We start from the raw sequence: 27,837 nt of genomic DNA, 5'->3' as shown, positions 1-27,837 counted from the left end.
TGGGAATGTAAAAAGCCACAATTTAGTTTGTGACTTCAATCATGCGGTTTTTATAATCAAAGCCAAATGCTTAAACAACAACGACACACAAGAGCTCAATTCTTTTTTTTTCGCTTGCCGTCTTCAATAGAAACACTCTTTCCTATTAATTTCTCAGGACATTACTATGTTCTTGAAACACAAAGGTTTATTCCAGGACTTTGTATGAATGCTAAGTGGGACAGCGTGAACAGTTACTGTAGCTACAGTGACTGTTCTGGCGAATCCATTATGAAGAAAAAGCTGCTATGTAAATTAGTCAATAGGTCCATCAAGTTTAAAAGATGCTAATTTTTGGTTTCTACCCATTCACAGAAAGGAAGATATTATTCTACTACCGAAATGATTTACTTTTGTTCAGCATTGTGGAATCAAATTGCAATTCATAGCTAAAATAATAATGTGATTACAATACTGGAAGTTTAGTAAGGATAATTTTTTTTTTATCATCCTACCCAAGTCATTAAGCACATACTACTATCCATACAATATCTCTGCTTAGGTTGAGGATTTGCTATAGTGATGATCACTACTTGGGCATCAGACATGGTTATCATGAGATGTTTTCTTTCCATACATGTTGTAGCAAGTTGCTTGAATTTACATAGTGCACACTATCCCAAACGAAGGTAAGTGGACTTGTAGCAGCAAGTTGTATACTCTCTTATACTCATGTTTATAGCTGCTGGATTGTGTGTCATGCAGAGCGTACCATTGACCAGGATGTTTTTTTATTTTATTTTTAAGAGGAAATAATCACACCACCTGGTTTTATATAAACCCTCAACTCAACAGTGGCACGTGAGCCATTTTATTGATGAGACTTAAGGTCTTCAATTGGGTTTAGAAGAGCATCTGCGATCCAAGTCTTTTTTTCCATAACCATATTATGTGCTGTCCTTTGTTAATTGCACATTTTCTGTAGGCTTGAAAATGCAAAATTAAGGGCAATTGTGCTTTTCAATACTGCAGAAGCAATTTATGTGCAGACCTTCGGGGATGTAGCATAGTATTCAATGTGTAATACCTTGATATTCCATCTGTCTCCTCTGTGTTCTGGGGCTTTTCCTCACTGTAACTGTGTTCCGCAGAGCGCTTTCCTCTGAAATGGCTTGAAAATGCACTAAACTGACCTCTTGTTCTGCAGTCTGTGTGGGGTGGAGAAAACCATCAAAACATTAAACCAACCAGATGATACATGACAAAATAACTTAATGGCCTATTTTTATTCCTATGTTCAAGTAATAGACTGCTTAACAGTATTCCTTATTCCATACTTTGTCATAATAGACCCTCAGGAGCCCTAACAAACATCCCTGTTCTCGCTGTCTAATTTTAGGAAAATAATGAGTGAATCACTGGATACAACAAAAAACATTAGACGTGTACTTAATAAGCAAATAATTGTGGTGAGTTTAATATGACTCATATATACAAATAATCAGAAACAAACTATTGAAAAAAAGGTTTAATCAGCATTTCACCTTGGGCACTCATCTAATATTTACAGCAAGTCTACCAGGGTTATTCACTAAGTTGTAAATTGTCTGGATGTCAAGTAAAATTTCTAATTTTATGTCACAATATCCAATTAGAAAAAAAATGTCAACACCCTCTTTGAATTCTATGGTCTTACATATCAGCACATAATAACAATCATCTGTTCCTTAGCACTTCTTAAAATTAGGTAAATAACAATTGACATATACAATTGACATATTACATGACATATTAAAATAAGTAGCACACATGTGCTGGTAATCAAATGGCCTTGATTAATTGATCATCAGCAAGTGTGACCACTTCTGTAAAAGCCAAAGTTTAGGCAGTTTTCTGGTCTGGAGCATTCAGGTGTGTGTTAAGGAGGAAAAACATCAGAAATTATCTTAAGTAATTATTGCTGCCCATCAAACTGGGATGGGTAATGAGGCAATTTCCAAACAATTTAAAGTCCATCATTATACAGTGAGAAATATTATGCGAAAATGGAAAACATTCAAGACAGTTGCTAATCTTCCAAGGAGTGGACATCCCCCAAATGTTCAGAGAAATTGCAAAAAAAAAAAACCAAGAGTTAGTTATATATCAGACTCTAGTTAATATAAGTAGGGGCATCCACTGATATATAGCATGTATAATGCTATAGCTAGGGTGCTGAAGGTTGAAAAAATCCACTCCCGCAAGTGGCCAAATAACAAAACAATAGTATAGATAAATCAATTGTACACTTGAGTGTGGATATAAAAATAATGCTATCTCAAGACTCTACAGGCATCAGTTAGCATGCTAAATGTTCATGACAGTACAATTAGAAAAAGACTTAACAAGTATGGTTTGTCTGGAATGGTTGTCAGGAGAAAGTTTCTACTCTCTTAAAAAAACATGGCAGCACAGCTTAGGTTTTCAAAGTTGTGTCTGAACAAACCAGAAGAACAACATCCTTTGGACAGACAGGACCAAAGTGGAGATGTTTGGCCATAATGCATAGTCACGTTTGGTGAAAACCAAACACAGCATATCAGCACATACACGTCATACCAACTGTCAAGCGCAGTGGTGAGGTGGGGGATGATTTGGGCTTGTTTTGCAGCCACAGGACCTGGGAACCTTGCAGTCATTGAGTTGTCCATGAACTTCTCTGTATACCAAAGTATTCTACAGTCAAATGTGAGGCCATCTGACAGTCTGACAGCTAAAGCTTGGCTGAAAGTGTGTAATGCAACAGCACAACGATGCCAGCAAATCTACAACAGAATGGCTGAAAAAGAAAACAATAAATGTTTTGCAATGGCCCAGTCAAAGTCCAGACCTTAAACTGATTGAAATGCTGTGGCAGGACGTTAAGAGAGCTGTACATAAACAAATGCCAGCAAACCTCAGAGTGGTCCAAAATTTCTCCACAACGATGTGAGAGACTGATCAAGTCATACAAGTTATTGCTGCCAAAGATGGTTATACAAACTATTGACTCATAAGGTTTACTTCATTTTTCAAACATGGCTTCTTCATTTTGGCTTTATGTGTTGTTCATCTAAAGGTTGTATTTACCTAATTTTAAGAACTGTTAAGGAACAGATGACTGCAATTATGTAAAACCATAGTACCACAGTATTCAACAAGGGTGTACTTTCTTTTTCCCATGAATGTATAACAAAAGGTTACATTTATTCTTCACAGTATTAGTTAAAAAAACAAATCTATAAACAAATGTTAGACGACTATAAAAAGAATCACCTATCTGGCAGGTTTGAAATGGATTGCATATAACCATACCTGTCCCCCTCTATGTCTATTATTTTTTTTGTTTAGTAATACTTTGTCATTTTGCTTATTGTTTACATGTATTAACAGAGTAACTGCTCTTTTTCTTGCAGTAAAATGTAAAAAACACTATACTTATGGTTTGATGCAGCACATTTATTTTGTTTGTATAACTTATCGGTGCATATGTCCAGTAACGATTAAATAAGAATTGTATAAAAATGTCACTTATATATTTAGAGTTTGTTTTATTTTGTGTATTTTCTCATACTTGTCCGGTGTGTTTATATTTCTTTATTTTTAAACAGTTGTGGCTATCAACATGATGCCCTTGGGCTTCACAAGATCTGCAGTTTTTGCATTTACTAAATGAGCTATCTCACAGGTCTTATTTCCTGAGACTTTAAGACATATTTAAACTCTGAAATGGAGGGATTTTCTTTTGGAAACTGGCATGATATGGATACATATTTTCCCACTTGAATTTTGCTACTCCAAACATAAACGTATTGTGTAGGGTAAGTATGTTATCTCGAATCATGATTCTCTGCATCTGGCTTCTATCCAATTAACTTGGAATTATGTCTGGAGAGAGTAAATCAAGATCTGTTAATCACTACAGGCAGAACATGTTTTTATGTACCAGTCTCAAACTTCCATAAAATGTGTGGAACATATTGAAATGTAACTGCCTGCAAAGAGAATAACAATAAAACGATATATATAACAACTCCTAGATATCTGTTGTTTCCAATATCCACAGACTGTAGAGAGACGGATGACTCCTACCTTCACAGCAATCCTGCCACAGTCTTAGGTCTAGCTTTGCAATGTTTTTACAGCTGGTGTAGCCATGTGGGAACTCTGCTACCCTGAAGACATCTGGTTGTACTTTGGTAATGTTGTCACTATTGTCACACAGTATTCTGGCCAGAGAGGTCTGCTTTATCTGTGTCAGCTGAGCAGGAGAGAACACGCCTGGGTTTTCAAACCACAACCTGTTTTTTATATTAAAAAAAATATATATTAAAAATAATTTAGATAAAACATACAGTATGTAGCTACATCAATGCCATAGAAGAAAACAGTGATTTTTTTTATTTATTTTTATCAATTGCAGTTTTATTCATGATACCCTTTAAAAATAATGGTGGTTGCTATAAACCATAGCTCAGAAGCAGAAGTCCTTTTTATCACTGCAAAAATAGTAAATGCGATGAGAAATGATTAAATTAAAATGGACAAATGCACTGGCCATGGGTATTTGTAAGGAACCTTTTGTCACTTTTAGGAATTTACCTTCCTAAAATTACTACTAAAATGTAAAAATCATGCCTGCATATAGTTATACTGCCCATAAACAGGGGTGAAAGGGGTAAGCCTGCCCAGAAAGGAAGCGGGTCCACCTAAATTACTAGCAGGTCAGCCAGGCAGAAATTCTCACCAGGCTGCCTGCCAATCAAGCAGACCAGCCTGCTGAAAGTAGGATTTGCAGGGAGCACTGTTGCAGCCCTGAGTGCAGTGCAAGCGCATCTAATGATGAGCTTGCGCTACACTTTTTGGGAACAGTTGGATGGCCTGAGTTGAGACAGCGGGAGAGGACCCAAAAACAATGAATGTCACTCTGAAATGGGAGGCATGCATCTCTATATGAAACATAAAGCCTTAACGTGCAAAGTTCATGACTGACAGATATCTCCGCAACAGAGGTCAGAGAACAACTGCTAATTACTGGCAGAAATGTACAGAACACTGTACAGTGCAGAATAAGCTGGTGCTGCAGCTGGTTTTAAACTAGAAACTTTCATGATTCTCCTGAAGGTTGCAGCTAGCAGGATAAAATGGGTATAGTAAATCCATAGAATCTTAAGGATTGGATCCTGTAGGTATAGGTAAACACTCTAAAAAAGAAGTTACCCTCAGAAGTCACTTAAAAGATTTGTGATAATTACTATCATGGCTCGTTAGATGATTTTTGAGACAGACTCAGTAACCATATTGTTTTCCCAATGTACTTGCACATTTTGTATTAGACCAGAAAAGTAATTGGCCTAGATCTTTGACTATAGCTGCAAACATGACTGTTTCGTACCTGTCTCCGTTCCTAATATTTCTAAATTGTGTAGTCAGAAGGCACATCAGTGTCGGTCCGAGCCTACTTCCTGGAATGATGTCTTCTGCCATGAGAGCAGGGAATAAATCTATATTAAGAGGTGAGCCATACAATCTGTAGAAAAGAAACAACATTGGAATAGAAAATATTGATAAAAATGGTCTTGGCAAAATATTTGCAAGTATTAATACATTTGACAAGGCAAGTGTACAAATACCAGGCTTTCGAGAACTGAACACTGAAAATATCTGAACACTGAAGTCTAATGTATGGATAACAGCTTAAGAAATATCAAAAAAGTTTTCTCGAAAAGGAAGATGGTCTAACATATCTCCAAATGCATTACAAATCCTTTATTGGTGACTTCTCAAAGCAACATTTTGACCAAAAATTGTCTTTGTCAAGCTTGACAAAGACAGTTGTTTGCTGAAACATTGCTGCGAGAATACACCAATAAAGGATTTTTTTTTTCTTTAATTTGTCCCGATGAATTAGCTTCCAGTGTTTAAGGAGACACTCCAGGCTATCAGTGACCTCCATATTAATACATAAAATAAACTGGAAGACTGGAATAATTTTTCGCTTAACCCGATGAAAATTACCAATATAAAATTATTCAAACTTAATCAAAAATTCACAAATATACAATTCCTATAATAATAATAATAATAATAATAATAATAATAATAATAATAATAATAATAATAATAATAATAATAATAAAAAATAATAACATATCTAGCCTTTAGATTCACTGGAGAACAGAATCTGACCACATAAGGGACATGCTACACAAATCACAGCAAGATTTTAAGTTAATCTGAGCAGTCCTTCTCATGAAAGTAAATATAAAACAAACAGTACATCACCAGCGCCGCGTCCTGCATTCAGGACTTTAATGCTGTACACAATCTAACATAATCAAATTGTCCTTTATTCATAATTTGCATGGTGCATAAAGAAGGGAGATGCTAATGTGTTTCACTCCATGCAAGACACTTCCATAGGATCTCTAAAAAAGTCCCTTAGCATCTCCCTTTGTGTCTTTGCACAACATGTCCAAAGATATTAGATTGTATTCCACTTGATGGAGATTGGCATTTAAGTAGTGATTATAGGACCCAGCGATGGAGTATTGAATGTTAAGTGGGAGTAGAAGTCACCTGCACGCTCATACGGTTGGTCTATTTGCTTTTTATAATTTATAATGCTTTGTCACTAGACTATTCAATTTTTTGGTTCAAAATACCTAACCCTCATATAAAGCATAGCACTTTCTCTCACATACAGAAGTAAAGAGCCTTTATTAGAGCAGCCACATTTATCCAAATCACTGCAGTTATAATCAACTGTGTGCAGGAAGACAAATCCCTTCTTGACCACAATCTATACAATGGGCTTAAATTACTATGGTGCTTGGAATGTCCCTTTAAAGGCAGATGTAAAATGATAGGAGTTTTTCCATTTAAAAATATAAATGACCAATTATAATTTATTCACCCAGAGCTGTATTTCTTCTCTGTCTCTTAACTCACTAAATGTACCTTTTGTGCTTGCTGGCTTCAATCAGCCAAATTTAAATAGCATTCTAATTGTGTCCAAAAGGCAATAATAGACTGAACATTTGCATAAAAAATTAAATTACGCCATATTTTTAAAATGAGAGACATTTGCATAAACATTTGGAGATTAATGTTAGATTATCTTAGTTATACAAGATGCAACATGCATCTGATAAACCTAATGCCATGCCTGCCTTGACAATGATAAATAATGAAACACATTTATCATTATGATACAATAATAATTACATTGATCAATGATCAATGTAACAGAAGGCTCTAAAAAAATATTTTACTAACCAAGTTGAAAATATATATATATAGAATTATATAGAATGTTGTACTTTAATCAGATCTGCCACTTGAGCATTTTTCACACAGATCCCCGAAAGGGAAAGATGGCAAGGTGCAGGGGAGCTTAGTTTTGGACGCTACCATCTTTATGTAACTGTCCTCTTTGGCTTCTGGCATTTCATTTGCCAGGAGCTGTGTCAATGCTGTATTCTTATGCAAGCATAAGGATACAGCACTATGGAGGATTAGTTAAACTTCAGAGAAATTCCAATGCTGTCTTGATCAGTATTTCATAAGATTATATCTATACTAAATACTGAAAAGTGACAGAGCCACCTTAAAATGTGAAAAATGCACAGGACAACATTCTATATTTTATTTTAGGACATCAACAATCTATTTTTTAAAGTCCATTTTTTTATGATGCGTTTTTGCTCATCTTTATCAAGGTTTTTCAATAATTGTGGAGGTGACTTATTCTGTTAGTACGTCTCATTCACAAATTCTACAAATTGTACTTTATAGTGTTTCATTCTAGTTAATTAAAATCGTGGCAAAGAAATTCAATGCACGGCTAAATGTGAAAAGCAAACAACTAGAACATTTTTGAAATTTCTGTGAAGTTATACTGTGTATTTGAAAACTTTATTTATTAGCTTCCTAAAGTATTTCTTATTTAACCTATCAATGCAACAGCCATTTGGAAAGAGTATGGATGACAGTGTTCTTCAGACTAGGTTTACTAGATCCACTATGTTAGCAGATAAACATATATTTGTCATATTTATTAAAACGCTTAAAAAAAAGGGTTGCCCTGCAGAAGGTATAATGCATATTCTATAGGATTCTTCATTGCCTAAATACTTAATCTTACACACCTTCTTCTGAATTCTACATACTACAGGACAACCCTTTCTATACGTGATATGTGTCCCTGAAAACATGGTGGATCTGATAACCATCACGGGCCTAATAATTAAATAGCCTCATTATAGATATTATGGCAAAAAGTTTTCCACAAGAAAGGTAAATTATATTGCATATCTTAAGTATATTCTGTCATTAAAATCACTTTTATATAAATATATTAATTTATTACCTTAATTACCCTGCTCAGAAAAAGTAGGTTACATGCTATAGTGTATTATTGCAATACAGGGTCTTGATATAATAATGTGGTAGAGTATGAACTTGCATGCATTCCTCCTTGCCTGAATGGTTGTAGCTTATATATCTGATCCAAAAGGCATACATACATAACCTAGAAACAGCTCCCCAAAACAACATTTCATCTACATGCTATAACTACTATAATGCTAAATCCAAATCTAATTTGGTTAGTACAATGTAAAGCAGACTTTTTGTCTTGTTTTTCATAGTAAGATTAAGCTATACACAGCAGTCAGAGAAGTATGGAAACATAAAAGTTAACCTTTTTAATTTCTCTCTAACATCTGGATTCTTGATTTCATTTCTCAGATCATCAAACGTGTTAACAGATGAAAGATTGCAGAAGACTCTAAAATCATGATATGGAGGTATCCCGTGATCACGACCTCTTTGAATATTAATTGCAGCCAGGTCCAAGGCAACTGTATGTGCCATCGAGAAGAGCTTCTCTGTTAGTTCTGTGTTTAATAACTGAGATGGAACTCGCATTTTTCCAGCAACTCCAATAAGTCCTCTAAGAAGAGGATCAATACCACCTTCATTTACAATTCTATATGGAGAAAAGAAGGCTCTGTGAAGAGGTAAATGTCCTTGTGGAATAGGTTCAAAATTTTCATCTAGTCGATACAGGATAGGGTTTATAAGTGTGTGGCCAAATCTAAAGGCAGCTGTTGCAAATTCATTAAGTATGCCAGCATTTACATTGGGATCATAGCCTTGATATTCTCCAAGCATTTTCAAGCCAAATTCTCCTAGGATTTTTGGCAACCAATGATTGTATGTTATATGTTGCATTTCAGCACCAACTATTTTGCGAGATTCATGATAAATTGTATCTCCATCCCAATGAGGATTAAGCTTCAACAATTCAGTAGCAATTCTATTATGTTCCCTGAACCACAATGTATGCATACTTGTTAAACCTAACTGCTCATTAGCACGGTGGTCACCAGCCAAAAAGCACGGTATAGGACTTTCATTTTCATCCTTCATACACTCAGTAGGAGGCCCAGTGGCAAAAGGGAGAAGAGGTTTTCCAGATCTTTGGACAATGCCTTGTTTTAAAAGGCCCCTGTGGCTTGCTGAGTCTCTGACTTCCTCAGCACCATGATCTGAACTTCCATACACATTAGATGCATCTATGTATGATGTCAACTGGTTCATTTGTTCTCGGGGGTATACAGAGTTCATAAGAAGAGAGGTCATGCCACTGCCGCACACAGGGCTTGAACGTACAAAAAACATACAACGTGCATTGTTCCTGACCCGTGGATCATTTGGTGGAACTAAAACAGGGAAGCAAGGAGCATCATTTGTGCAGACAGAACTACAATCTTGACCATCAGAAAATCTAGCCTGGCTAAGAGCAACAACTGTAGAGTCAAGGTCATGGTCAAGAAACTGACCCCACTGCATTAACATGTGAGTGTATTGTTCATCTGGTGTTATTGTCTGAGTTCCTATCACATTTGTTGAAACTGAACGAGGAAAAGGAAGTGGAAACCCATTATAAAGTCTTTCAGGTCTTAAGCCTCTTGGTAAATTAAATCCATTATCATAGACTGATTTCAACAACCGCTCAAAAGCTGTCAAGGATGCTCCCCACATTGGATGCTGTAGGTTATTGCAGGTACCATCATGTGTCCTGTATTTTTGGTGGAAGCACATATTGGAACAATTATTGATTCGTCTATGAGCACTGCAACCAGAGAGGTTTGCGATCAGATTTAAGTACTGCGGAGACACCAGGTCATTGTAGTGGTAACCTAAGAAAGAATATACATTTATTAAATTGTCAATATATTTACATGATACTTTAAAAATATAATACAATTAATATCTAAAATATGGCTAAATAATTGTGTTGCATACATTACATTAGACAATTCAATACAGAAGAGTGTATATAATTAAAATCAGTCCAATTCAGTAAAATTATAACAGCGTTTTTTCTTAACTGTAAAAAAAATACCTTAAAAATCAACAGTCTTAATACTAAGAAGTGATAAGTAAGACCACTTTCCAATCCTAAGAACATACATATAATGCTCCAATTGTCTGAACTATAAATACATACGTTTGTTTACGTAAGAAACTTTCTTTGAATAATTAGCCACATATGATTATGCAAATGTATTGAACATTTGAATTGAATTAGTGTTTGTCAAATTTTGGGACATTTCTGTATATAATCCTTCATGGGGAATCTGAATCCACATACATATATGTCCCAGATTTCTATAAAACATACACATATATCCAACATATATTTAAAACACCAACTTGTTCCATTTAGGTCGAACATCAAGCCATTCTGCACGTGATCTTGAATTAATTGCAATGTTCTTTCAAATATTTCTCCTGCTCTAGCTTGTTCTACTGTGTAAGGATCTCGTGGATATCGGAACAGGGCCAGCAAGTCATTTGGAGTACGAGGGCGACTAAAATAAACATAAAAGTGGAACATTTCATTAATATAATGCACAGAGATATCTTCCACTGCAGCACATACACAAGTAGCACACTTTGTAAGTATCTGCACTGAGCCAATAACCTCTCAAAAGCAAAAATATAGCCTCAGACACATTGCATACTACATGTTAAGGAACACGTAGGATGGAATATCTCCTTGATGAAATACCTGCAGGGCTGAAATATTGTCTGTTGGTGAGGTGGAATAGTTAAAAAAAAATGTAATCTACCATGTGTCTGAAGAATCACTTGTTCATGCTGAAACTTTGGCCTTTGACAGAGTATAGCCTGGAGCTAAAATATACTGCATGTTTGTGAGCTTACCTCGTGGAAAGTGCATGACATATTATTTATTTGTTATAATATTTGCACATATATTCATTATACAAATATAGTATGTAAAAGAATGTACCAGTAGCCTATCACATTGCATATTACATGTTAAGGGACACGTAGAATGAAAGGTCTTCTTGATAAAATACCTGCAAGGCTGAAATATTGTCTGTATGTAAAGTAATCATGAAACATTTGATTTTTGCACATGCTATAGGATGCATCATTTTATATAGAGACCATTCAAAATACCCGAATCTCCAAAGTACATTACTGATATACGGACTCATAAACCTTACATCGTGAAAAATAAAGCTTTGAGACCCTGTTACCGACCATGTAGACTGCCAGAGACTAGATTACAGTAACTACCACTCTATCAACCAGTATGCCTAGATTTACAATTTACCTGGAATTCAGTACAATAATAGTTGTTACCCTAATGCAGAGGGAGTAGGAATGGGCAAAAAAAAAAAAAAAAAACATTCATGTTTGGGGGGGATTTTCTTATCTGTATCAGTATTTTTTTAAATATAAAAAATAAATTCCTGGAAACTTTATCGAGTTATTGCAGGTTTTAGCAAGGTGAATAAAAGCTGTCCGAAAAAATATTATTTTGGCAGCAGTTTGAGCCCCTTCCACTACTAAGGCACACGAGACTATTTATTGAAATGCTGTAACATAGCTTTCATGATCACTGTCAGAAATAAACCAAAAATAAATTAAAAAGCTCAGTTAACATTGGATTAGATGAAACGGAGACTTAAGAATATAAAGTACTCATTGTATTGCAGCAAATTATTTGCTGCTTTAGAGACCTTTTATTGCAAGCAAAAAAAAAAAATGGAATATAAAAAATAAATAAAATAAAATAAATAAAACCAGAATGTTTGATCACCCTGCACATAAGTGCTCTAAAACATACAAAGTGACAAATGTTCTTACAATCCTGGGCAGTAACTACCTGACACCTCTTTTTACAGTCACACTCTCATATAAACGGACTCACTAGAGCAGTAAGTCCATATATATTCATTGGAGAAGTTGTGAGGGTCCTAAAAGGGTAGGGGGTATGGATGTAGTTATTAAAATGCAATGTCATAGATACATGGAGATATGAAGAGGGGCCAAACTCACAGTTATTTAGGTTAACTGCCGAGTGAACTTAAATAGCCAGGGTGTACACACCCTAATCTGACAACCTCAGCACACTCTAAATGATTTGTGTGTTCACTGTACCCAGAAAGACTAAGATGATGGCCAAAGTCCAAGGACACATAGAGAAATGGATGTGATTAAGTGCTACCAATAGTTAAGGTAGTAAAAATCAAAAGAGGAAAACCCAACACACGTTTCGGCATGTAGACATGCCTTCGTCAGGGGTATCCATGAACATAGATATTGTTTAATTTAATATTACACATGAATAAATTCTGTTAACATCTTTATCTGTGTAAAAATGCACTCACTGCATGAGATCACCAGTATTTCTTAGTAAAAAATTATCTAGAGGAAACAGAAATACTATATTTTATTCCCACAAGTTATTCTATTCTATTGCCATAGCCCACTCTGAAGATAATCAAGATTAATCACTGCTGCTTTACCTTTCCCATGTACAAATGATTATGGAAGGAGTTTAAACGAGGACATAGTGATTAGCGTGGGGCTCTGAGTCTGTACTGCTGCACATACCTTTTCTACACAGGATAGACTTTGCCCTGACCATGAACTGCAGCTCGAAGAAATACAAGTACAAACAAGCTTACTTCTTATCATTCAACTGCACCCAGAACTCAACAAGGCATATCAGAAGCCTAAGTTGCTAATCTGTTTGTGCATTTTTTTTATGAGAGATTGTTCTAGACATACAAAACAATATTCAGAATCAGCCATTTCGTACCTCCTTTTTTTAAATTAATAAGTCTTTCGGAAGGATGATGTCTTCAGTGTTATTTTTTTCCAGTTTTTATCTTCAGCACAAAAGTCACTATTTTACTTTTAAAGCATGTGAATCGTTGTGCTAGGGGTATTTTCCCCCAATGTCTGAATGAAGGCAAAATCACCTATAAACATAAAAGTGTACTATCACAGCATTCTTTCACTTGCTTTCATCAGGTATAGCTTTACTGGCAAAATCAAGCAAGAGAACATCAATGACATTGTTAGGTTTTGGTAACAATGGGAATTTTTTTAACAGCATCTAGGCAATGTATACTTACATATTTCATCCATCAGTTGGTAGTAAACAGAAAAACATAACGAACGAGTGACGCACTTTCAAACGGTGTAGTAGTACCCTTTTCTGAAACTTAACATTGCCTGTCTCCTATTTTTTTTTTCAAATAATTTTTTATCAAAGGATTTAAATTTTTTTTAATAAATCCCGAAATAACAATAATAAAAAACCAAGGGGAGGAGAAAAAATAGGGAAGGGGTATATACCCTCTACTATATAATCTTATATTAGATCAATGCTTTCAATTATACAATGCAATAAAAAATACTGAATATATCTATTCAAAATATATTATTTTAACATGACAATTACTACATTATAATGTTTCACGGTCCAAGATACAAACAATAACACTTTTTAACATCCGCTTCCCTTTGTCTTATAATAAATAAGTTGGTAAAAAAAAAAATTGGAGATGGTTGTCTGAGAGCTACCTCATCCATTTTATTTTCCAAGGCTAAGGTTACCACTTCTTTAATGGAAGGATAATAGAAGATTTCCAGTATCAAGGCAAACAATAATCTTCAAAAATATGCTATCAAAATATGACCTATAATGATTTTATCCACTTTGGTGATAGATTAGATTATGGGTGGTTTTTAAATAGGCCTAATTCTGGTGTGAATACAGTTACCGTATATTCTGGTACACCATTTTAGCCGAGCTATGAACATTCTATTCACCTATATCTCCACTAACCCTCCAACATTTATCTTAGAACGTATTCATGGTTTCAACTGTAAACTATTTTGAACTGATTTTCTAAGCGGTTGGTGCATTGAGTCATGCCCTTCAAATATCTGCATGTTCGCCTTTACAAGGTGCTCAGATTTGATGGTTTATCTGTTCTCAATAACTTGCATTAAGCTTCTGTATATGTATTTAATTTAGCTTGAGTATTTAATACTTTGTTTTTTATCTGAATTAATCAGTTACATAAACAGCTATCCGGGGATCTATTTTAATAGTCCTTCCTCTCACACAAAGTATCCTCTTTTGTAGATTTAATTAAAGATTTGGTACTATGGAGGCAATGCTAGTTAATTGAAATGTTAAAGTCGAAGGAGAGTAACGCTTTCAATATTTATTTCTCATCAGACAAAAAGATAAGTGGAACCCCCATTTGGGGCTTATCAAATATGCACAACGTTGTGCTCTAACAGCTCAACAAGATGAACAACTGGGATTTTTTTCAATGAATATGTTTTTTTCTGCAGCGTAACAACAATTGTAAAAGTGGAATTAATGTCATGGTGGCCAATAAGTACAGCATTATATTCCTTTCATTAAGTGCTAATAGTAGAATTATTATACGTGACCCCTGAGCTGTCACATGCAGAATTACTCACTAAAGTGAGAATTGCTGAGAATTCATTGTGGATTTACAAGATTATGGTCACAATTTGTGAGATAATGGTCACTATTTATGACCAAAATAGCCAAACTGACATGGAGAATATGTCTAGTTTGGCTATTTTGGACACATTTTTGAATATTCACTTTGAATTCCCGGCAACTCTCATTTTACTTAATAATCTTGAGTATAGCCTCAAAAGCACTGATTAAATAGAAATGTTTGGGCCTTAATTTTATCTTTCCAAAGGATTCAATAGTGTTATAAAAACTTTCCAAATTATTTGTCTACAAAAATCACCATTAAAAACTATTTTTGTAGATAAATAATTTAGAAAGTTTTTCGAATAGTATTGATTCATTTTGAAAGTTTCTTAAAGATACACTATAATCACCATCATCCCTACAGCTTAATATACATCTTCCTGGTGTCTATAGCATGTCCCTGCAGGCTTTTCAATGTAAACACCGCCATTTCATAGAAAAGGCAGTGTTTACATTGCTGCCTAATAAAACCTGAGTCAGCATCTCTACGTTCTGCATGGAGACACTGAACACTCCCCATAGAGATGCATTGAGTCAATGCATCTATATGAGGGATGCGGATTAGCGCAGTGTGGCGGTTTGCCATGCATGCGCAATAGTCTCCTAATTCTGAGACCATCAAGATTGATGATCTCAGCCTTGGCCATGAGTCTATTTCTTTCCCTCTCAGAAGGTTAACAGCCGTTACCATCAGCCTTGTACACATAATCCAGGTAAATATATAATTATCTTTACAGCATCCATCTGTGCAAACAAATGAATTTAAGCTAGCTTTGAATATGGGTACATAGTGTGAGCTTGAATGCAGCACTGAAATTTACCGTAAGTAAAATTGAAAACATAAAAAACACATGTGAAGTTGCTAACTAACAGGATCCATGACTTATATTCCTATGGATCCAATACATGGATTAGTGGATTAATAACTAACTTGTAAAAATGCCTACGAGCTAAAGGAGTATTCTGAAAAGGGCTCCAATCACACCAAGGGAACACACTGCTGCATCTTGAACAAATTATTAACATAGCTAGCTTTTCAAATATTTTCAACACTCAAAGTAATTAAATCAAGAGACACCTAGTAGACGTGGTAACGGGGGAGAGGAGTTTGGATAATAATGCAAGAGCCAATAACAAAATCACAAAAAAAGCCATTTAAGGAGATCTAATGTATGCAGAGCAGAAGAAAAGGGCACACTATCATGGTTAATCACTAAAGCGTTAGAATTCAAAGTTAATTTTCACTCCCAGGTCAAAATGTCCTAACTGAAAGATAGTCAACTTGAAAAATATTTACAGGTCGCCTACTTTTGACCAAAAAAAACACATTTTACATTTACTTTGACCTCCTAAACAACTCACACTTTAGGAAATAAGCTTGCGCAAGTGACAAAATTATTCCTACCAATACAAATAAATGCCTAAAAATAACACAGATCGATAGGTGAGAAGGATCACGCTTTGCATGAGGACATCCAGCATATTGAAAATTCCCATATTGATTGAATGCTTTCCTATGGAGAAGGCCTAATACATTAGGTTCCCAGATTGCGGAAGGAGGAGCCCTCTCCAGTGGTAAGGATATCTCAGCACTCGAATCAGGTAAGGGAAAAAAAAACATTTTTTAACCCTTGTTTCCAAAGGGGACTGCATAGGCAGAGGAACAATAAAGTGTTAGGAATGTGGTTTTGTATTCCTTACTCTATAGTGTACCTTTAAGCTTTTGGAAGGAATTTTATGTAAATGGGGGATCAGATATGGCATATATCACAGGATCAGAGGCAATATATGTTAATTTACATATCATTTATATATTCTTTTTATGTTCCAGTTTTGTATTCCTAACACTATAGTGTTTCTTTAAGCTTTTCAGGCTAGGTAAAAGGAATTTGTGTAAATGTGGGACCACACATGACAGAGTGAACAATTTCATTGTAAGACAGGAATCACATGACCATAGCAAATATATGTTGTTAGATAACATAAGTTTAGTTTTTTTTTTAAATATAATAAACAAAGAATGGAGCCACCAAAAGTATTGGGAGAAAATCACGGACCTCATACATGTAATCACAGGACATAAACTTCTTCACAACCCAGAAACCTTTCTATTTATGTTATACCCAACATACATACCAAAGTCAGAACAAACGCTGATAAATCACCTACTTCCTGCAGCCAACGGCCTAATCCCGACTAAGTGGAAGCAAAGCCCACCAACGATAAGAGAATGGATCACCAATGTAGAGTCCATTATAGAAATGGAAGAGCTTACGTACTCACTCTCACACAAATATGATGTCTTCATAGCTACATGGCAACCATGGCTCTCATACCTACAGACTGACACAAATCTCCAAAGAGTACACGGTCCTAGGCCAAATTAGACACAACTACGCATACACAAAATACCTTCAGATAGTAGGTCCAAATTCTGGCGATGGCACTAGGGTACTTCCAAATTGTTGGAAACAGTAAATGTATGAACAACAGTATAACATCTTGCAAACCATGTGGAACGAATTGACTATGCAGTTGTACATTTATCTATTTATGTTTTTTATGTATAAACCAATAATAAAACATGTATACTGTTTAAGATAAAATAAAAATAATAAATAAAAAAAATGGAGCCTCATACAAAAGAAAATATCCAATTAATTAATTGTATATGCCAGTTTAAAAATACACTTATCCATGACAGGCCACTTAAACAGATTTATTTCTTGAATCTAATTAAAGAGAACCACAGATGAACTTCTGTTAGTGTAGAGAAACTCCAGAGCATTTGCTGATTAATATCTCATGCAGCATTAGAACGGTATCTAATAAAACAATTAGGAATACAATACCTGTCAAACAAATGTGATCTAGTCGAGTTAATTGCTCTGTCGACAGTTGCAATAGCCTCAATAATTGAGGTTGCAACAAAGGGGTCTCCAGTGCGGCTGACTTCAGGGACTACAAAAAAAAAAGAAAGAAAAATGTCCATAAATCAGGAAATGACTGTGAAATCATGATTTAATATTTTATAAACAAGTAGTTAAAAATGTCAGGGTGATCTGACAAATACAAACTATGAACTTGCTTTATTGCGCATTTTTTGGCTTCATTTTTTTGTCCAGTAAAACGGATGCAGATTGTGAATTGTTTATAAAGAACATATTAATGTTCTTTCCTCTTGAAGAAAAATATATACAAATAACAAGAGAAAGCTTTTTACAAATAAAAAGAGAAAATGTTTTACAAATTAAAAGAGAGAGCTTTTTGAAAGTGGAATTGATTAACAGTTTACTAACCACTGCTAACATAAGATTATTGAAAAGAATCTAAAGTACATGTTCTCAATTATTTTAAATAGAATGCAAAAACATAATTTGCTATTTTGTGTGCAGAATCGCTTTTAATCATCATCAACTATTCTGTTTCTCCTTTTTGTTTCTTGTAATCTTCTGTAAATTCAATGTGGATAGTTTTAATCTTTGGGAAAAGACTATTGGAATTACATGTTATTCTTTATTTGAATGAAGCTGTTGGACTTTCACCAAGCAACATAATTCAAGGAGCACTCCAAAAAAAAAAAGCTCTTCAGCTTGCTCAAGTGCTTTATGTGTGAAGTGTGTTTCCTCTTCTTTTTTCATTTTATACAAATACTGATTTCAATAGGAATTGTCAATTTAATAAATTAAACGTGTTACATCTCCCTTGCTGTGAAAAAGAAAGCAGTCTTGTTACTTCCTGGCAAATTGCATTATTATTTTTTTCTTTGGGGTTTGTTTTGTTTATTTTTTTCTAAACTGTTCATTAGCTTCTTCACAGCCAGTGTTGTTTACACAGGAGATTTAATTAAATGAATTCTTATTCGTAACCACCAGATATTTAAGAGCCTGATGAAGGGTTATCCATCGATAAGCCTAAAGTTGTTGCACAAAAGCTTTGTGATTAATACATTAATAAGTGTACAGTACTCATAGTTATATGGTCCTCTAAAAATCCTATATAACCCTATACAATCTAATCCCTTAATGATGCATGACTGAATGGCATGGATGACCTTCCCTTAAGGAACCATGATAAAATAATTCTGATAAATAAGGATCCCTTCTGTCATATAGCACTTTCGATTGGCCCTTCGACCCATCTTCAATGTTCCATTAAAGAAACACTATAGTCACCAGAACAACTACAGCTTAATGTAGTTGTTCTGGTGAGTATAATAGCCCCCTTTAGGCATTTTCATGTAAGCACTGCCTTTTCATAGAAAAGGCAGTGTTTACATTGCCCCTAGGGACACCTCCAAGTGGCTACTCCTTAGATGGCTACTGGAAAGGCTTCCTGGCTCAGGGCTGCACAGTAAGCAGCCTTGCCGTTCAGCGTCCTCACGTTCTGCATGGAGATGCTGAATTGATTCAATGCATCTCTATGAGGAGGTCCTGATTGGCCAAACGGCATTTGGCCCTGCCCTGTGTCGATTTTAGCCAATCCAATGCTTTGGATTGTCTAAAAATCAGCCATTTTAATGATGTCACAAAGGGGGCGGTGCTGGAATTAAGGTGAGTTTTAAACTTTTATAGGGGGGCTAAGGGAGGGCAAGCCACCTAAATGGTGGGTTCAGCACTATAGGGTCAGGAATACATGTTTGTGTTCCTGACCCTATAGTGATCCTTTAAAAAAATGCTCTGTATGAGATACCTTGGGGTGTTTATATGCACAAATGTCAGGCCTTTGTGGAGTAATTTGAACAGTTAAACTGCTATAATGCTCCAATTGAGACATAGGCCCATCAAATTCTAAATGTAAAAACTGAAATGGTCAGGTCTTTTATATGGCACCGTAGCTTTACGGGACAGTTACAAAGGTATAAATATGGGGTATTGTACTCAGAAGATGTAGCTGAACACAATATAGGATTTTGTATGGGAGTAGCACACATCAGGTTTACAACACACATTAAATTACCTTAGTTATATGAGTGTCTGTTAAAAAACACAATTTTACTACACTATTTAGCAGAGAATGGCAGCTATATGGCTATGTGAAAAATTAGGTAAATAGCCTGTGAAAACTACTTTATATAAATATATACTTTTGTGTTACAAAAGTGTTTTCTGTGATGGCTTACAAGACAAATATAACAAATTCTAAAATCCTTCCACATTGACATTCTATTTTACTCTTTGCATTTTATGACCTGTAACTACCCAAAATAAACTGAAGCACTACGCATATAATATACTTTGTATATTGGGAAAAATACATACATTCATTTTGAATATATTTTTTTAAGATCTCAAAACTGTGAATAAAATGTGAAGTGCTGATGTATATATGTATATATACTGGGTGTATTGGGGTATATACACTAAAAAGTGATATATAAAGTTGTGTCCTTAAGTGGTTAATGACCACAGAATAATTCATTCATAACAAATCAGGTTTCAAATATTCTATATCATGAACTATTTGTTGACATAACAGCAGGACTATATATATCTGTCAAAGCTAAGATATCCAGAAATTCCATACTGGCAAGGGTCGTCATGGGCATGTAAACATTTCTTATGAATTCTCTGTGGCATTTTAATTTCATTGTGGTTTATCTTTTTATATACTTACCCAATACTGTTAGGACCATACTTGCTGCAGAGTAGCCAATCGTATTTCGAGCAACACATTCATATCGTCCTTGATCAACTGGTCCAACATCACGAATAGCTAAATATCCATTTGGGCTTATGTGAAACTTTCCACTTTCTGTCACTTGTATTCCATCCTATGCAAAAGACAGTCATTATGGTAATTTATAAGTAACCTTATTTTATTTTGCATGACAACCAGAGGTGCTTGTAAATATTACATAAACCAATTTCTTATAAATGATTCTGTCCCCGAATTAACATATTGCGAGAAATTGATCAAATTATTCTGAAAGGTGCTTTTTTTGTGATTTCAAAAATCCATTTTGGAGCGATGTATTACACTCTTACAAAACTGACAACATTTCCACAGTGGTGCTTGGTGCATTCGAACCAACTACACAATGGTATAGGTAATGAGCTGGTATAGTGATTGAGTTTACAAATTAACTTTAAACTTTTTCCCCTTTTATAACGATCATTAAAAAAATGCATCAAAGTCTTAAGTTTACAAGCAAACAGACTGCGGGTGTTTTGCAACTGTATTGCCAACAGAAAATCAGGCAAGGTCCTAAATGTGAAGCAAATACCATGAAGAACAACTAACCCAACAGACATATTTTGCTGGTATCCATAGTGATTGTTCTACCAACACATTTCCCAATTTTCTTTTTCCTAGCAAGGTCATATTTCATACGTTTTCTAATGTAATCTACAACATGGCATTTGGCCAAGATATGAAAGTACCAGGAAATCATTAGGTCGGAAGCTCAAAGAGTCACATAGTAAACACAAGGCTACAAGTATCAGTTGGATCCTCATATAATTATATGCATTCAGTTAGATGTAAGAGGTCATGGAAAAGGTTATGTTGATGCTTGCGTGATTTGTCATGTTTGTAGAGTGATCATATCCTAAACAAAGATAATATCAGTAGAGTAGAAGAAAAAAATGTAAAGAAAAATAATACAAAATAAAAGGAAACCGGACAAGAGCTAAATAATTCCTCACTGAAAAGTTCCTTCTTTTCTGTCACAGGCTATGCAACTGCTTATGTTTTTAGGGGATAATAAATATTTTATCACAGAAAGGAAAATCTAGGAACACTATTTTAAAACAAAGTATATATTAAGGACAAACAAGACTGCTGCTAAAGTTTACATTTTACAATATATTTAGCCAATTTATTGTTAAGCAATATGGAATTTAGCACTTTGAAGTGTCAGAAGATTGAGAAGCTGTAATATAAAAAAACAACACAGCTATGCAAGAATGATGACATAGCTGACATTGACAAAGGTCATAAAGTGTCAGGAGAATCAACCACAGCAGACAGATAAAGAAAAATTAAGAAGAAAGCATTGGTCCTTGCATTTTGCAAAACATAAAGCATTGAGTACTTTGGTCATGTTTATATCTCATGTTTTTCATTTCAGAAAATTTTATTTGGAAATTAATAAAATGACTTGTTCATCAAGTACATACTTTTACACTCTTCATTCCAGGCTTGTGAGCAACTTCAAATGTTCTCTGGCATGGAAACAAAGTCATAACAGAAACTGGTGTCTTGTGTCATAAGCTTTCAGGGCTGCTTAATTTGTTAGTTAAATAGTCAGTATTAAAGGGGAGCTGTCACCTCAAGATTTTGGATACTATTATTAACTTATCAGATATAGCTCATCTTATATTTAACAAGTCTTAAAAAGAAATTCAATGCATACCGGTGTTATTAGTTCTGTCCTGGAACTGAGCGTCTCCATCTTGGCTCTCTGTCAATCATTCATATAGCTCTACGCCTTTCTGGCATTGAATATAGTGAATGGAGGAGGAGAAACAAGCGCAATGTTTGTGTCTCTTCTTTCAATGCAGTTTGTGCCCCTGCTGTGTCTGGAATGAATTAGACTGTGTTGTTAAAGGGACACTATAGTCACCAAAACAATTTTAGCTTAATGAAGCAGTTTATGTGTATAGATCATGCCTCTGAAGTCTCAGTGCTCAATTCACTGCCATTTAGGAGTAAAATCACTTTTGTTTCTGTTTATGCAGCCCTAGTCACACCTCCCATGGCTGTGACTCACATAGTCTGTATGGAAAAAATGGTTTCCCTTTCAATCGGATATTAACTTGCATTAAAATGTTGTATTTGCAGCTCTCTAAATTGAACTTTAATTACATATAGGATGCTCCTGCAGGGTCTAACAAGCCATTAATAGAGCAGGAGTTAAGAAATTCTACATTAAACAGAATTTACAATAAAAGAAGTATAAACATTAGCTGACTCTTTACAGGAAGTGTTTAGGAAGGCTGTATATGTCACATGCAGGCAGGGCTGCATAAACGAACTGATTTAACTCCTAAATGGCAGAGAATTGAGCAGTGAAGCTGCAGGTGCAATGTTTATATACCAAAACTGCATCATTAAGCTAAAGTTGTATTGCTGAGCATTGTGTCCCTTTAACTAGTAAATTTTTAACAGACTTAAAAGAAGATTAAAGCAATGGTTTTCAATGTTTTATTTACTGTTGTTATCTCCAGAGAAGTGACGTTTCTCATTTAAGCCATTTATTAAATTGTTGATGAGAAGCCATGGCAGTGCTGGAAATGGGAGTATATGGGATATACACTGTCTACCAAGTAGAATATGTTTTTCATTATTTAAGCATTCAGAGTCTGCCAAGAGCAAAAAGATATTTCCGCACTTCGGGATTTATTCTTAAAACATTTAGCAGTGGTGAGAAAACCAAGACACAAAAGTTATGCCAAAACAGCACAGTCCAAAAAAAAGTTTCTTATTCTGATATGCCAGCTCTTCTCAAACCTTACAAATGTAGATCACTTAGACAGACATTGTATACCAAGGAGCATTTTTAATGGTACCACTAGCTATACGAATAATATAAATTATTTTTTAATCACATAGTCAATTGTACATACTACCTACATTTTATCTCTTAATAGAAACAATCTTGAAAATTCCAAATACAGGCCGGACTTGCCATGTTGATTATCAGCAAAAACCCAGTGGAATAATGGCTTTTAATTATCATTGTTTATGTCATAGCCCCTATCCGACATATTGCTGGGCTGTACATTATGGCCTCATTTCAAGACATCGGAGCACCCACACTGAATGCGGCATGCTCGTCCTTCGCTCTATGTTTGCAATACTGGGAAAGACTTGCATTCACTCAGACATCATTAAATGTTAAACTGAATATATTTCACGTCATGTCTTTTTTTCATTCTACTTAGTCCTCCTTCTTCATCTAGTGATAGTAGAAATTGTACCACCTTCACAGGTGGTTCCTCAAGTTCCGCTTCACAGCAACTTCCCACTCACAGCCTGCTGCACAACCTCAGGAGTACGTCTTTGCCAGCAAGTCACCATATATTACAACCAATTGCTTACAAAGCAATTAGAATCATCAATCAAACTTACTATGCCTTGCTATGCTACAATTCTGGTAAGTGACAATTCTCCATTAAGCTACAATGCATGGAACTGGCTACAACTATAACTAAGGTATATAGAATGGCTGATAATACAAAGTACAAACATCAAAAAATTACCTTGTTCCATGTTATCACGGGCAAAGGGTCTCCCTGAGAACTACAAGGAATCTGGACAGTGGTGCCAACTTCTGCGGTCATATCACTGGGTACAGTAGCAAACACAGGGGTCACTTGAAAAACAAATATCCAATGGAAAAATCAGTCAATCACTTTAGCTATCATTCAGTTCAAAATATCATATAACAAGTGGTTCAACTTAATTTAAATAACAAAATGTTTGCATTCACTCAGAGGAACTGGTGTTATCAAAAACACTGTGTTCCTTGAGGATTGGGTTGCAACCACTTTCTTATGGCACAGTGGGTATTGATAAATATTTATTTGTACCATGAATATTCAAAAAATATAAATAGGTGAAAAATTATATGAAATAATAATAATTCTTGATTTGAGTGTGGGTGCATGTAAAGAAGCGCCCATTTTCATATCATAGAAACAAAAACATGGCACATGGTTAATTTGATTGAAATCTACTGAAATATTCTGGATATTAGTTAAACAAGGGTAGATACTGTTTTGAGCAGAAGAAACTCAGGGCATATGAACAAATTCTATACAATACCATGTCTTCTCCTGCAGTGCTGTGCGGCACAGCAGGAGTTATTAATCTGCATGCTTTGCCCAGAGCAAAGCAGGTAGATGAACAAATAATTTTTTTAAAGAATTACCAAAAATTATAGCCAAGTTTTAGCTAGCTATTTAGTTTTGTTAAAATCGGGGAAGTGACAGCTCCTCTTTAGATTTCCATTTAAATAATTATCTACTCATAGAAGTCTAGTGGACTGCTATCTACAAGCTCTGCGACATACCCTGTGATAATAAAGAATGGCTGAGAGAAAGAACACAATATTTCAAATTATGTTTAAGTAACCCTTTCTTCGGCTGGCAACATTCCACTAGGACATTTAGTTCCAGTTTGGTTCTTCTCCAAGGTGAGCAAGCGCCAATATCTTCTCTACAAAATTGATTCTTCTTGGCAAATTCTATTAAAATTATAAGCAAAGTTAAGCTTATCCCATTACCTCTGGCTTGAACTATAAGTTGTGCTTCTGTACTTTTGGATCCCACAATGTTTACAGCTTGGCATTCATACTGGCCTTGGTCATGCAAAGCAACGCGCAATATCCTCAGTGTCCCTGTTGACAAAATTTGATGTCTTCTGTCGACAGACAGCTGGTTCCCTTAGACAAGGATATCAAAAATTAAAATATGTAGGGTGAACAGCTTTAAAACATATATGCATTTTTTGTACTTACTAGAACAAGGAACAATGATGAAACAAAATAAAATACAGTAGCAAAATTATTGTATACTTGTACTGCAAATGTTTCCATCAAGAAAAGGTAAAGGTCTCCAACAGAATAGGGCAAATTGTAGGCCTCATGGTGTTTTTAGACAACCACATTTACTCCAAGTCCTCCGTCACTGGGAGTCATCAGTCACCCAGAACAGGCTAGCTAATGTCAGTTTGCATATTGGACATCTGATATGAGCACACACTAATGGTGGCCCCTTCTCTCATGCCACTCACGTGATTCCCACAACTTGTCCTCCTATATGCCTCCCCCTTAAGTAAGGGTAATTTATGTCAGTGGAAGAGTTGAGTATCATGGTTTGGTAAAAATGCCTAGGTGCTGGAACAGATGCAAGTTTTTTTTGTTTTGTTTGTTTTTTTAAGGATTGGGGGGAGAGGGACCAGGATATGAATGATTACTCTTACCAAAAATACTGTTATTTAGTTCAAATAACTATTCTACCAACTACGGGCTCATTCCAAAGGTGGCTGCTACATATCAACCATAAGCTGTTGTTATTACTAACAGATATGTGTCGCCAACAATTACTGAAAGGTTTCCAACGAACTTGCCCATGTTTTGCAGCCTACCACTATTTACATCTATTTCTACAGATGCTGTCCACGTCTTAGCATTAACCCATTAGTGACTCAAATAATAGCACAGAAACAAATGCTTGGTGGCATAAAAGGAATATCCTGTGTATGCGCACTTTAACTATGGGATTTTATTAAGATTTTGCAGCTGTTAACTTGACTATTTCTTTACACCAAGGTGAGGAAAGTTTTGATCTGATGAGATAGAAAAAAAAGTAACCTGGAAATGAGTCGATAGTTAGTGCTTAACGACTCTTTTTATCCTCAATTAAAGCTAATAAAAGTTTCCTCTTATGGTAAATTGGAGTCACAAATGGTAAGATTTTCTAGTATAGAAACATCCACTCTTCACCAAGGGTTAGAGATTAATGACCAGTTGTTAAATATTAATGACAGCATGGGAAATGCACTTTCAAACTTTAAACGATGTCTATGACATACAACAACCCACCCATCCACCCCCCAAAAGCTACTTGCAAACTTGCACACTATCCCAAATTCCTAAGCACATTTATATAACTTCTAGTTTTTTTTTAGTATCACTCCCATGGCCATTAAAGTGTTAGCTCACCTGCCAAGTCAAGGCAAAACCTCGTAAGTGAGTCCTACACTAGCAATTCACCTTGCCTTTATAAGTCGAAAGGTAAAATCTCTAATGAGACAGAAAGGGGAATTTTTCTTAACTCCTACACACATTAATAGGGAGCACTTGGGGTGGATGGTAGCACTGTAACATTTCTGTGTAATACAAAAGCAAATATAAACATCCATGTAACAGTGCTGCCAATTCATTTACACTTAAATGGTCATGGTTAAAAAAAAACTCCTGTTATTTAAATGTGCATGGGGATTTGGGGTGTTTTTATTGTATATCTTGGGGCTAATGTGTACTATCATCATTGCTGCAGCCCAGGAGACATATCCATAATATGAGACATTTTGATTTCCAACATAATGCTTTATACCATGTAACTTTAGCTACTGAATATACAACTGGACACTGCTAATAGTTATCTGAATACTCTCATAGATTTTACATACTACCTACAATATAGATTTGCGAGGTTCCAAAACTAGCAGGTGACAGAAAGGGAAAATAATTGATTCCAGATTGATTGTTGAAGATTTACCAAGACAAATGTTTCTAGTTGAATTAATAAATAGCTGCACAGTCAACAAATTCCTTATTTTGCTATATTTCTGGCAGCATCCAAGACCTGCATCTGGACCTTAAAAACTCTGGAAAACTCAATATATTCTGCACTCAAATGGGAAGAGCAACTCCCCCCTCCCCCTCAAAAAAAAAATCTAAACAAAAATAAAATAAAAATTATAGTCACATTCCCTTTAAATCTAGTCTGAGTTCCGGAGTCTCTAAATAATGCTGAGTTCTGGAGTCTCTAAATAATGCCATGGGCACAATTGTTTGATCTATCTATTACAACTAAGCAAACGTTGGCAAAATCAAGTTCTTAAACACATTGCTCATAAGTACTTTATATGCCAATAACTGTCAATACACTATATTTATAAACCTTAATATTAGATGCAGGCTTTTTGAGCTCTGGACTGCATTCTTCAACTAAGGGGGAAAGAAAAAACTGCATTTGTGTAGTAAGTAAAAAAAAATCAAACATGCTTTGATGAACAGAGCTTATGAGCATAATAGGTTTACAAATGTTGCAACATCTCTAAAGAATGGTTGAAGCCAAGTTATTCACAGAATGTATATACTAAGTGAAAGAAGATTGCAATGCTATTTTCCTCTTGAGTAAAGATGATAAAAAGTAGTTTAATATATAGGTCACCTACTAGTCTCGAGTGACTACCTCACATTACAATCTAAATTTTTATAA

General features: G+C 35.1%; 1 protein-coding gene across 2 annotated transcripts in view; it reads right to left on the bottom strand.

Moving 5' to 3' along the window:
• The window catches only part of PXDN (peroxidasin), a 139,500-nt gene that overhangs the window by 9,634 nt on the left and 102,029 nt on the right, over positions 1 to 27,837 (bottom strand). For both annotated transcript variants that reach the window (XM_063442210.1, XM_063442211.1), the window contains 9 exons: positions 25,113 to 25,271; positions 24,088 to 24,200; positions 20,498 to 20,654; positions 17,734 to 17,842; positions 10,723 to 10,880; positions 8,702 to 10,205; positions 5,393 to 5,527; positions 4,090 to 4,298; positions 1,067 to 1,187 (listed from right to left, as the gene is read on the bottom strand). In XM_063442210.1, coding sequence (XP_063298280.1) covers positions 1,067 to 1,187; positions 4,090 to 4,298; positions 5,393 to 5,527; positions 8,702 to 10,205; positions 10,723 to 10,880; positions 17,734 to 17,842; positions 20,498 to 20,654; positions 24,088 to 24,200; positions 25,113 to 25,271 — 2,665 coding nt within the window. The remainder of the gene's footprint in view (positions 1 to 1,066; positions 1,188 to 4,089; positions 4,299 to 5,392; positions 5,528 to 8,701; positions 10,206 to 10,722; positions 10,881 to 17,733; positions 17,843 to 20,497; positions 20,655 to 24,087; positions 24,201 to 25,112; positions 25,272 to 27,837) is intronic.

The sequence above is a fragment of the Pelobates fuscus genome, chromosome 2, assembly GCF_036172605.1.
Source record: "Pelobates fuscus isolate aPelFus1 chromosome 2, aPelFus1.pri, whole genome shotgun sequence".
Taxonomy (NCBI): Eukaryota; Metazoa; Chordata; class Amphibia; order Anura; family Pelobatidae; genus Pelobates; species Pelobates fuscus.
This window is presented reverse-complemented; position numbering and strand designations above follow the sequence as displayed.